Genomic DNA, 12,315 nt, shown 5'->3' with positions numbered 1-12,315 from the left:
TTGGGGTGGGGGTGGGAGCTGAGAATGTACCTAACTCTACTTCTGATTTTGTCCCCGGGTGCAGGAAGCAAAATAGCTCCACGTCAGGCGCTAATGTATGTTCCCTATGGTCCCACGTTAAAAATATTCTTCCCCTGCTCATCGTAGGACTCTTAAATAAGTTTGTGTTGACAGAACACTTCAAATGCATTATTTCAACAAAGGTGTTAAAGGCTTTAAAAAAAAAAAAAAAGGTTGATAAAAGTAATTCTCCCTGCAGATTCACACAAGACAAGCCATGTGAGCGGTTTCAGAGTTGCCTAGGTAATTTTAACCCTGTAATTTTTGTAAACTGACCTCATTCAGTGAGAGATGTTGGATTCCTTGCTCTTTCGCCTCTGGCTTAGTGTAAGCATCCTGATTCTTTTTTCCTGTCTCTGTTTAAAAAAAAAAGAAGGATCTGAGCCGAGCATCAGTTAGACCTAGTTTCAAATCCCAGCTCTGCTGTGTGCTTACTGCTGGACCTTGGGAAATTTACTAACCTCTCTGAGCTCAGTTTTTACATCTGTAAAATAGGGCTTTTAATATCTGTTGAGATTAAATGAAATAACTTCTGTGCTGGCACCTGCTACATTACGGACACTCAAACAGTACTAACCTCTTCTCTTCTCTGCTGAATCCCCATTTATGGTCATGTGATATCCTAGGATCAGGAGTTTTAGAGCTGAGAGGGACTGGAGTGACATTTAGAGCAGCCATCTCAGCAGACAATTCCTCTGTTTATCACCATGTAGGTAAACCATTGACTTGGGAAATGTCTGTAATCAAGAACCACTCCTGGTGTGTTTTGGTGACATTTTAAAGAGGGTAAAACAGAATGTTCCCTCTGACAATTGCAGACCTCTCCAAGCAAGGGGAGCAGAAGTGGCTTTGACGTGGGCCACCAGAATGCTGTGAAACAAAGCAAGGAGGGGGTTCTGGTTAGCACCCCCTCCTTGTGAGCAGCCAGAGGGGCCACTTAACGGCCTTGTACTCAGAGCTTGGGCCCTGGCTTCTGATTCATCCCAAATGACTGTCAGCACCAGATCGGGGTTTGGAGGAGATTATGGAGCCAGGATCAGGAGTCCCCAAAGCTGGGAACATAGAACAGAAGGCTGGATATGGCCAGCCTCGACACTTGGGACCAAAACTGAGATGGACGACAGAGCAAGCCACATGACCCAAAGCTGGGGAACAGACAGATACCATAGAGTGAAACTGGATGGGAGGGTTAAAAAGAGGCAGATCGTTAGGAAGCAGGAGGGCAGTGCTCAGAGGGCAGGAGAACAGAGATGAGACAGGACTGATTGGGAGGTCTGGGTTTTGATGCAAAGTCAGTCCCGTTTCAGCCATGACTTCTCTCCATCTCTGAGGATGGTCAGCCTGTGGAATCTAGCCAAGATAGCCTCTTCTTGAACCTATCAGAGTTCAAGGGCAGAGAGCCAGGAAAGCTTCATTGTTAAGAAGTCAACCTCCAGAGTCAGGAACAAGCCTGGGTTTGAATCCCAACTCCATCATCCCTAGCTGTGAGACTTAGGCTAGTGATTTAAACTCTCTGAGCCTCAGTTTCCTCATCTGATAACGATTGTAAGGAAGATGATGGTGGTAATGAAGATGATGATGATGGTGATGATGTAAGAGGATGATGAGGATGATGAAGATTCTGATTTGATGAAGGTGATGATGAGAAGGAGGAGAATGATTTTGGCAATAGCGTTGGTGATGATGAGGCTAATGATACTGGTGCTGATGGGGATGGTGGTGATGGCTATGGTGACAGGGTTATGCTGATAGGGAGAAGTTGGATGGTGATGATTACGATGGTGCTGGTGATGACAGTCATGAGGATGATGGTGGTGATGGTGACGGTGGTGGTGACGATGGTGATTAGTGACGGTATTAGTAAGAGCCTCCACTTCAGAATAAATGTGGGGAGTAGGCTGGAATACTGTGACCTTGAGCGACTTAGCTTCTGTCTCACTTATGCCATCTGTAAAATAGTGATTACCATTCATACCTACCTCATACGGTTGTCCCAAGGACTAAATTCACTAAAACATATGTAAAGTGCTTGACACATAGTAAGTACTTAATAAACGCTGTCGTTATTAATAGTATTATTATTTCTGTTGCTATGTTCCCCTTATTTTCAGAATCATTCCTGTTGATCCTGGGCTGGTATCACTAGTCTTGTGATCAATGCTCTAGATGGCGTTTGTATGACTCATCACCTTGGCCCGCAGGACTGGTTTCCAACCCTATCCCTCTTGCTTCCTGTGTCTTCTATCATTAAGTTTCAGGGATGTTAAGCTGCCCAGGGGTTCTGCATAGGATTCTGCTAGGAGAGGGGCTCCTTGTGTTCCTAGAGGAGGGAATGAGGGAAGAGGGAGGGAAGAACAAAATCTATGTCGTGGTCATCCTAAAACGATGTCCACAAAATGGGTATGTGCCAGCCATCAGTGCCAAGTTGGATGAGCTCACCTTCACGCTTGATCCTACGAAGCGGCAGGCTGCAGGTCCAAAGCTCCCCGTCTCCGCGTAGAGTCAGGTGGGTGAGCCCTGAAGGTTCTGCACTGACTCAGGACTTTCAGAGCAGGCTGACCAGCCCGTCACTCCAGACGTCGTGTCTTCCTCACGTCCCCTGCCTTGCCTTTCAGAGATCTGGATGGCAAATCACACAAACCGCTGCCCCTCGGTGTGGAGAACGACCGAGTCTTCAATGACCTGTGGGGGAAGGGCAACATGCCAGTCGTCCTCAACAACCCGTATTCAGAGAAGGAGCAGGTAAGTGGTGGTGCCAGCCTGGCACCCACGCTCCACGGCTCCCTGAATCCTCCTGGGGAGACAAATCCCAAACCACGTGGGGGAGGAAACCAGCCAGTGTAGCTGGATAGCTGGGGTGGGGAGCTGAGGCCGGGAGTGCTTATCCTGGGCTATGGATTTTGGCTTTGATATGGTTGAGTTTACTTTGAGAGCTTGCTAGTTTTCAAATTTTCCTTCTGTTTCTACCAGGAAAGACATTCACATGGTTCTAAATTTAAAAGATATAAAAGACACATGGTAAAAACTTTTTCTCTCTCCCGTCTTCCCAGCCACACAGTTTCCCTCCCCAGAGGCGAGCAGCGTTCATCAATCATCATTTTAGGGGTTCTTGTAGCAATATTTTATGTATAGACAAACAAATACACAAACATTATTTTCACTTTTTTTTAACATCTTTATTGGAGTATAATTGCTTTACATTGTTGTGTTAGTTGTTGCTGTATAACAAATTGAATCAGCTATAGGTATACCTGTATCCCCATATCCCCTCCCTCTTGCATCTCCCTCCCACCCTCCCTATCCCACCCCTCTAGCTGGTCACAAAGCACCGAACTGATCTCCCTGTGCTATGCGGCTGCTTCCCACTAGCTATCTATTTTACATTTGGAAGTGTATATATGTCAGTGCCACTCTCTCACTTCGTCTCAGCTTACCCTTCCCCCTCCCCGTGTCCTCAAGTCCATTCTCTATGTCTGTACATCTGTGTCTTTATTCCTGTCCTGCCCCTAAGTTCTTCAGAATCTTTTTTTTTTTATTTAGATTCCATATATATGTGTTAGCATACGGTATTTGTTTTTCTCTTTCTGACTTACTTCACTCTGTATGACAGTCTCTAGGTCCATCCACCTCACTACAAATAACTCAATTTCGTTCCTTTTTATGGCTGAGTAATATTCCATTGCATATATGCGCCACATCTTCTTTATCCATTCATCTGTCGATGGACACTTACGTTGCTTCCATATCCTGGCTATTGTAAATAGAGCTGCAATGAACATTGTGGTACATGACTCTTTCTGAATTATGGTTTTCTCAGGGTATATGCCCAGTAGTGGGATTGCTGGGTTGTATGGTAGTTCTATTTTTAGTTTTTTAAGGAACCTCCATAGTGTTCTCCATAGTGGCTGTATCAATTTACATTCCCACCAACAGTGCAAGAGGGTTCCCTTTTCTCCACACCCTCTCCAGCATTTATTGTTTCTGGATTTTGGATGATGGCCATTCTGACCGGTATGAGGTGATACCTCATTGTAGTTTTGATTGCATTTCTCTAATGATTAGTGATGTTGAGCATCCTTTCATGTGTTTGTTGGCAATCTGTATATCTTCTTTGGAGAAACGTCTATTTAGGTCTTCTGCCCATTTTCGGATTGGGTTGTTTGTTTTTTTGATATTGAGCTGCATGAGCTGCTTGTATATTTTGGAGATTAATCCTTTGTCAGTTGCTTCATTTGCAAATATTTTCTACCATTCTGAGGGTTGTCTTTTTGTCTTGTTTATGGTTTCCTTTGCTGTGCAAAAGCTTTTAAGTTTCATTAGGTCCCATTTGTTTATTTTTGTTTTTATTTCCATTTCTCTAGGAGGTAGGTCAAAAAGGATATTGCTATAATTTATGTCATAGAGTGTTCTGCCTATGTTTTGCCTATGTTTTCCTCTAAGCGTTTTATAGTGTCCGGTCTTACATTTAGGTCTCTAATCCATTTTGAGTTTATTTTTGTGTTTGATGTTAAGGAGTGTTCTAATTTTATTCTTTTACATGTAGCTGTCCAGTTTTCCCAGCACCACTTTTTGAAGAGACTGTCTTTTCTCCATTGTATATCCTTGCTTCCTTTGGCATAGATTAGTTGACCATAGGTGCGTGGGTTTATCTCTGGGCTTTCTACCTTGTTCCATTGATCTATGTTTCTGTTTTTGTGCCAGTACAATATTGTCCTGATTACTGTAGCTTTGTAGTATAGTCTGAAGTCAGGGAGTCTGATTCCTCCAGCTCCGTTTTTTTCCCTCAAGACTGCTTTGGCTATTCAGGTCTTTTGTGTCTCCATACAAATTTTAAGATTTTTTGTTCTAGTTCTGTAAAAAATGCTATTGGTAGTTTGATAGGGATTGCATTGAATCTGTAGATTGCTTTGGGTAGTATAGTCATTTTCACAATATTGATTCTTCCAATTCAAGAACATGGTATATCTCTCCATCTGTTGGTATCATCTTTCATTTCTTTCAGCAGTGTCTTATAGTTTTCTGCACACAGGTCTTTTGTCTCCCTAGGTAGGTTTATGCCTAGGTATTTTATTCTTTTTGTTGCAATGGTAAATGAGAGTGTTTCCTTAATTTCTCTTTCAGATTTTTCATCATTAGTATATAGGAATGCAAGAGATTTCTATGCATTAATTTTGTATCCTGCAACTTTACCAAATTCATTGATTAGCTCTAGTAGTTTTCTGGTGGCATTTTTAGGATTCTCTATGTATAGTATCATGTCATCTGTAAACAGTGACAGTTTTACTTCTTCTTTTCCAATTTGTATTCCTTTTATTTCTTTTTCTTCTCTGATTGCCGTGGCTAGGACTTCCAAAACTATGTTGAATAATAGTGGTGAGAGTGGACATCCTTGTCTTGTTCCTGATCTTAGAGGAAATGCTTTCAGTTTTTCACCATTGAGAATGTTGTTTGCTGTGGGTTTGTCGTATATGGCCTTTATTATCTTGAGGTAGGTTCCCTCTACGCCCACTTTCTGGAGAGTTTTTATCATAAATGGGTGTTGAATTTTCTCAAAAGCTTTTTCTGCATCTATTGAGATGATCCTATGGTTTTTCTTCTTCAATTTGTTAATATGGTGTATCACATTGATTGATTTGCGTATGTTGAAGAATCCTTGCATCCCTGGGATAAATCCCACTTGATCATGGTGTATGATCCTTTTAATGTGTTGTTGGATTCTGTTTGCTAGTATTTTGCTGAGGATCTGACTTGGGGCTCAGAACCTTCACTCCAGTGGGTGGACTTCTGTGGTATAAGTGTTCTCCAGTCTGTGAGTCACCCACCCAGCAGTTATGGGATTTGATTTTACTGTGATTGTGCCCCTCCTACTGTCTCATTGTGGCTTCTCCTTTGTCTTTGGATGTGGGGTACCCTTTCTGGTGAGCTCCAGTGTCCTTCTATCAATGACTGTCCAGCAGCTAGCCGTGACTCTGGCATTCTCACAAGAGGGAGTGAGAGCACATCCTTCTACTCCACCATCTTGGTTCCTTATCCTTTTTCATTTATTTCTGATCAGATCTTTATGATTTCTTTCCTTCTGCTAACTTTGGGGGCTTTTTGTTCTTTTCTCTCTAATTGCTTTATTTTTTTTTTAACATCTTTATTGGAGTATAATTGCTTTACAGTGGTGTGTTAGTTTCTGCTCTATAGCAAAGTGAATCAGCTCTACATAAACATATATCCCCATATCTCCTCCCTCTTGTGCCTCACTCCCACCCTCCCTATCCCATTCCTCTATGTGGTCACAAAGCACCGAGCTGATCTCCCTATGCTATGTGGCTGCTTCCCACTAGCTATCTATTTTACATTTGGTAGTGTATATATGTCCATGCCACTCTCTCACTTCGTCCCAGCTTCCCCTTCCCCATCCCCGTGTCCTCATGTCCACTCTGTACATCTGAGTCTCTATTCCTGTCCTGCCCCTAGGTTCTTCAGAACCTTTTTTTTTTTTTTTTTTTTTTTTTTTAGATTCTATATGTATGTGTTAGCATATGGTATTTTTTTTTCTCTTTCTGACTTACTTCACTCTGTATGACAGTCTCTAGGTCCATCCACCTCCCTACAAATAACTCAATTTCATTTCTTTTTATGGCTGAGTAATATTCCATTGTATATATGTGCCACATCTTCTTTATCCATTCACCTGTTGATGGACACTTACGTTGCTTCCATGTCCTGGCTATTGTAAATAGTGCTGCAATGAACATTGTGGTACATGACTCTTTTTGAATTATGGTTTTCTCAGGGTATATGCCCAGTAGTGGGATTGCTGGGTCATATGATTGTTCTATTTTTAGTTTTTTAAGGAACCTCCATACTGTTCTCCATAGTGGCTGTATCAATTTACATTCCCACCAACAGTGCAAGAGGGTTCCCTTTTCTCCATCTAATTGCTTTAGGTGTAAGCTTAGGTTGTTTATTTGAGATTTTTCTTGTTTCTTGAGGTAGGATTGTATTGCTATAAAGTTCCCTGTTAGAACTGCTTTTGCTGCATCCCATAGGTTTTGGGCCGTCATGTTTTCATTGTCATGTGTTTCTAGGTTTTTTTTAATTTCCTCATTGATTTCTTCAGTGATCTCTTGGTTACTTAGTAGCATATTGTTTAGCCTCCATGTGTCTGCATTTTTTACAGTTTTTTTTCCTGTAATTGACATCTAGTCTCATAGCGTTGTGGTCGGAAAAGATACTTGATATGATTTCAGTTTTCCTAAATTTACCAAGGCTTGATTTGTGACCCAAGATATGATCTATTCTGGAGGATGTTCCATGAGCACTTGAGAAGAAAGTGTATTCTGTTGTTTTTGGATGGAATGTCCTATAAATATCAATTAAGTCCATCTTGTTTAATGTATCATTTAAAGCTTGTGTTTCCTTATTTATTTTCATTTTGGTTGATCAGTCCATTGGTGAAAGTGGGGTGTTAAAGTCCCCTACTATGATTGTGTTACTGTCGATTTCCCCTTATATGGCTGTTAGCATTTGCCTTATGTATTGAGGTGCTCCTATGTTGGGTGCATAAATATTTACAATTGTCATATCTTCTTCTTGAATTGATCCCTTGATCATTATGTAGTGTCCTTCTCTGTCTCTTGTAATAGTCTTTATTTTAAAGTCTATTTTGTCTGATATGAGAATTGCTACTCCAGCTTTCTTTTGATTTCCATTTGCATGGAATATGTTTTTCCATCCCCTCACTTTCAGTCTGTATGTGTCCCTAGGTCTTAAGTGGGTCTCTTGTAGACAGAATATATACGGGAGGTCTTGTTTTTGTATCCATTCAGCCAGTCTATGTCTTTTGGTGGGAGCATTTAATCCATTTACATTTAAGGTAGTTATCGATATGTATGTTCCTATTACCATTTTCTTAATTGTTTTGGGTTTGTTATTGTAGGTCTTTTCCTTCTCTGGTGTTTCCTGCCTAGAAAAGTTCCTTTAGCATTTGTTGTAAAGCTGGTTTGGTGGTGCTGAATTCTCTTAGCTTTTGCTTGTCTGTAAAGATTTTAATTTCTCTCTTGAATCTGAATGAGATCCTTGCTGGGTAGAGTAATCTTGGTTGTAGGTTTTTCCCTTTCATCACTTTAAATATGTCCTGCCACTCCCTTCTGGCCTGCAGTGTTTCTGCTGAAAGATCAGCTGTTAACCTTATGGGGTTTCTCTTGTATGTTATTTGTTGCTTTACCCTTCCTGCTTTTAATATTTTTTCTTTGTATTTAATTTTTGATAATTTGATTAATATGTGTCTTGGCGTGTTTCTCCTTGGTTTTATCCTGTATGGGACTGTCTGTGCTTCCTGGACTGGATTGACTATTTCCTTTCCCATATTAGGGAAGTTTTCCACTATAATCTCTTCAAATATTTTCTCAGTCCCTTTCTTTTTCTCTTCTTCTTCTGGGACCCCTATAATTCGAATGTTGGTACATTTAATGTTGTCCCAGAGGTCTGTGAGACCGTCCTCAATTCTTTTCATTCTTTTTTCTTTGTTCTGCTCTGCAGTAGTTATTTCCACTATTTTATCTTCCAGGTCACTTATCCGTTCTTCTGCCTCAGTTATTCTGCTATTGATCCCTTCTAGAGAATTTTTAATTTCATTTATTGTGTTGTTCATCATTGTTCGTTTGCTCTTTAGTTCTTCTAGATCCTTGTTAAATGTTTCTTGCATTTTGTCTATTCTTTTTCCAAGATTTTGGATCATCTTTACTGTCATTATTCTGAATTCTTTTCCAGGTAGACTGCCTATTTCCTCTTCATTTGTTTGGTCTGGTGGGTTTTCACCTTGCTCCTTCATCTGCTGAGTATTTCTTTGTCTTCTCATTTTGCTTAACTCACTGTGTTTGGGGTCTCCTTTTCACAGGCTGCAGGTTTATAGTTCCCGTTGTTTTTGGTGTCTGCCCCCAGTGGGTAAGGTTGGTTCAGTGGGTTGTGTAGGCCTCCTGGTAGAGGGGACTTGTGCCTGTATTCTGGTGGATGAGGCTGGATCTTGTCTTTCTGGTGGGCAGGACTGCGTCCGGTGGTGTGTTTTGGGGTGTCTGTGAACTTATTATGATTTTAGGCAGCCTCTCTGCTAATGGGTGGGGTTGTGTTCCTGTTTTGCTAGTTGTTTGGCATGGGGAGTCCAGCACTGGAGCTTGCTGGTCGTTGAGTGGAGCTGGGTCTTAGCGTTGAGACAGAGATCTCTGGGGGAGCTCTTGTCGATTGATATTACGTGGGGCCGGGAGGTCTCTGGTGGTCCAATGTCCTGAACTCTGCTCTCCTACCTCAGAGGCTCAGGCCTGACACCCGGCCGGAGCACCAAGACCCTGTGAGCCACACGGTTGGAGTGCCTTCAGAGTTGGAGAAGCTGGCCTGCAGTGGCTCTCCTTCTGTGCTGCACATTAGAATCACCTGCTTCTTCCTTGTTTTGCCCCAAAGGCAGTGTTCCACAGAGAAATACAGTAGCCTTGAAAATAGTCTCAGCTCTGAGATGGCTTTTTTTTTTCCTTTGTGCTTAGTTGGGTTTCACTTGCTCACAGGGGGCCACGTGCAGAGGCCTCACACCCAGCTCTTCCGACCGGATTTCCTAGTGCGGAATGGCTTCCGCCAGCACCTCAGCTCAGGCGGGCCGTGTGCAGAAGTGGGTCGAACGACACTGCAATCCAAGATGGCAGCCCAGGGCCATGTGCAGAGAGCTATTTTCACATGTTTTTACACAAATGAGAGCACATCATACAGGCAGACCTTGTTTCATTGCTTTTTTTGTTTGTTTGTTTGTTTTTACAAATTGAAGGTTTGTGGCAACCCTGCACTGAGCAAGTCTATTGGTGCCATTTTTCCAGTAGCATTATTTTTAATTTAAATTATGTACATTTTTTAAGACACAAGGTTATTGCACACTTAGTTGGCTACAGTATAGTAGTATAGTACATATAGCATTTGTATGCACTGGGAAACCAGAAATTAGTGTCACGTACTTTATTGTGGTATTTGCTGTATTATTATTGGTCTGGAAATGAACCCACAGTATCTCCAACATATGGCTGTATTGTTTTGTGCCTTGTTCTTTCACTTATCAACATATCTTGGAGATTAGTCTTCATTAGTAGGTAAAGAGTCCTGGTTCTTTCTTCATGGCTGCATAATATTCCATTATATTGCTCTGCCATGTTTATTGAGCCAGTCCTCCAAAGTAGACACATGGTCCATTGCCAATATTTTGCCATGACATTGCTATAATGCATGACATTGTGCAAATACCTAATTGACACATGGGTGGGCTTATCAAAAGAATAAATTCCTAGTAGCAGAATTGTTGACTCAAAGGTCATATACATTTGTGACTTGGGCAGAAATGGCCAAACTGCTCACCACAGAGGTTGCACCATTCCCACCTGCTAAGCAGGCAAATGACTGTTTCCCCACAGCCTCGCCAGCTTGGTGTGTTATCAAACTCTTCAGTCTCTGCCAATTTTCTGAGAAATGTTTTAACAGTAGAGTCAATATGGTGAGAGTGGCTAGATCTGGCTAGAGATTAGCAGACCCTTTTTCTCACCTGCCCAGGCAGGTAACAGTCCAGACCAGAGCAACCCTGGCATGTGAATTTCCCACCCCTCCCCTGCACCGGAGCAAAGTATGGGTGGAATGGCCACTCAGCAGGTCATCCTCTTCCTTCCCTCTCCCTGTCCCAAGCCCTGGATGACACAGGCCAGGTTGCCAAGCTCTTTCTTTCAATGTTTAATCTATGGACGACACCTTTCACCACTAGCCCACATAAGCAATGACTCATAGCCTCTCTAAGTAGCTTCACAGGGGAGGATGAGACATTCCAGAGCCTCAGTGGGAATTGCTTTCTTTAGCTGCCGATGGTTGGCCAGGAAGATAAAGACATCAGGGATTCCACAGTAGGTCAGACCCATGATGCCACTGGCCAAGCACGCCCCCTCTTGCAGGGACACCTGGGAATGTTTGGTGGACAAGCACAATTGTAGCCTTCTATTATGCTGTCCTCAAAAATCCAGGCCATACTGTGAGTGTAAGGACTATTATTATCCATTAATGATTAAATGAACAAATAGAGCTTAAATTTTCTTTACATTTTCTTTCTTAACTGAAAGGAAAGGGTGTTGCCATAATGCAAACCCTCCCAAGACAAAGGACAGAAAGAGGTAGCCTCAGGCCAGATCCAGGCTGTAGACATGATTTGTTAAGTTTGTACTATATTGTCCTAATTGACAATTTATGTTTGTACTTTGAGTTTATTGCCAATGTTTCAAATTTTCATGTAATTATCACATTTACAACTTCTCTTACAAATGTGGACAGTCTGACTACATTGAGCCTATATTCTTATGGGGCAATAATCTGCCTGGACTGAGTAACAGCTGTCCCCACTACACAGGGTGTGGGCTCTCCAGTTTGTCACAATCCCCACCACTCTCTATTGTGCCCCTCTCATTACTGCCAACTGTTCATTGTCATTTATCATAACATTAGTGCTGTTGGTTTTCTTATAATAGTTAGGATGAAAGTTAAATCTTTTCATATCCATGTCTTTATTACAAGTGGCAGGTAGAGACTGACCAAGAGGTTCACACATTTCAGGAAAGATGTGAAAGATTTCATGTTTGTGAGAATGAAGAATATTCTTATGTGTTTAATATGCAACCAAGTGTTCTGTCTTGAGATTACCCAGCTGGCTTTACTGATTTGCCTTACCTACCTGCCCCCTCTATGTATCAGAGTTTGGGATTGCTGGTCTGCAGTAACCCCTGAGATCTGGGGTAGAGGGAAGAAGCACAGGAGGCCTTGACCCCACCAGAAAGACCCTTAAGGTCCTGCTGAAATCTGAGTGATAGCACGATTATGGCTATTTCCTTTCAGAGGGTCCATATTGGTTAGACAGTGACAGCTTGAAAAACATAAACTTGAACTTCAAGCCAGAGGAGTAGGGTTCAATACTGAGGACAGGACAGGGAGATTAATAGGACCAGAGACCTTCTTTGCAAGGCATCATGACGAAATGATCAGTATCTTAGTCCATTTGGGCTGCTATGACAGAATACCGTAGACTGGGTGGCGTATAAACAACAGAAATTTATTTCCCACAGTTTTGGAGGCTGAGAAATCCAAGATCAAGGCACTGGCAGATTCAACGTCTAGTGCAGGCCTGCTTCTTGGTTGATAGACATCCGTCTATGGCTGTGTCCTCACATGGCAGAAGGGGCAAGGGACCTCTCTGGGGTT

General features: G+C 42.1%; 1 protein-coding gene across 5 annotated transcripts in view; it reads left to right on the top strand.

Moving 5' to 3' along the window:
* The window catches only part of NOS1 (nitric oxide synthase 1), a 198,683-nt gene that overhangs the window by 115,742 nt on the left and 70,626 nt on the right, over positions 1–12,315 (top strand). For all 5 annotated transcript variants that reach the window (XM_082416753.1, XM_082416750.1, XM_082416751.1 and 2 more), the window contains exon 3: positions 2,676–2,802. In XM_082416753.1, coding sequence (XP_082272879.1) covers positions 2,676–2,802 — 127 coding nt within the window. The remainder of the gene's footprint in view (positions 1–2,675; positions 2,803–12,315) is intronic.

Source organism: Balaenoptera physalus, assembly GCF_965194825.1.
Source record: "Balaenoptera physalus genome assembly, chromosome: 12".
Taxonomy (NCBI): Eukaryota; Metazoa; Chordata; class Mammalia; order Artiodactyla; family Balaenopteridae; genus Balaenoptera; species Balaenoptera physalus.
This window is presented reverse-complemented; position numbering and strand designations above follow the sequence as displayed.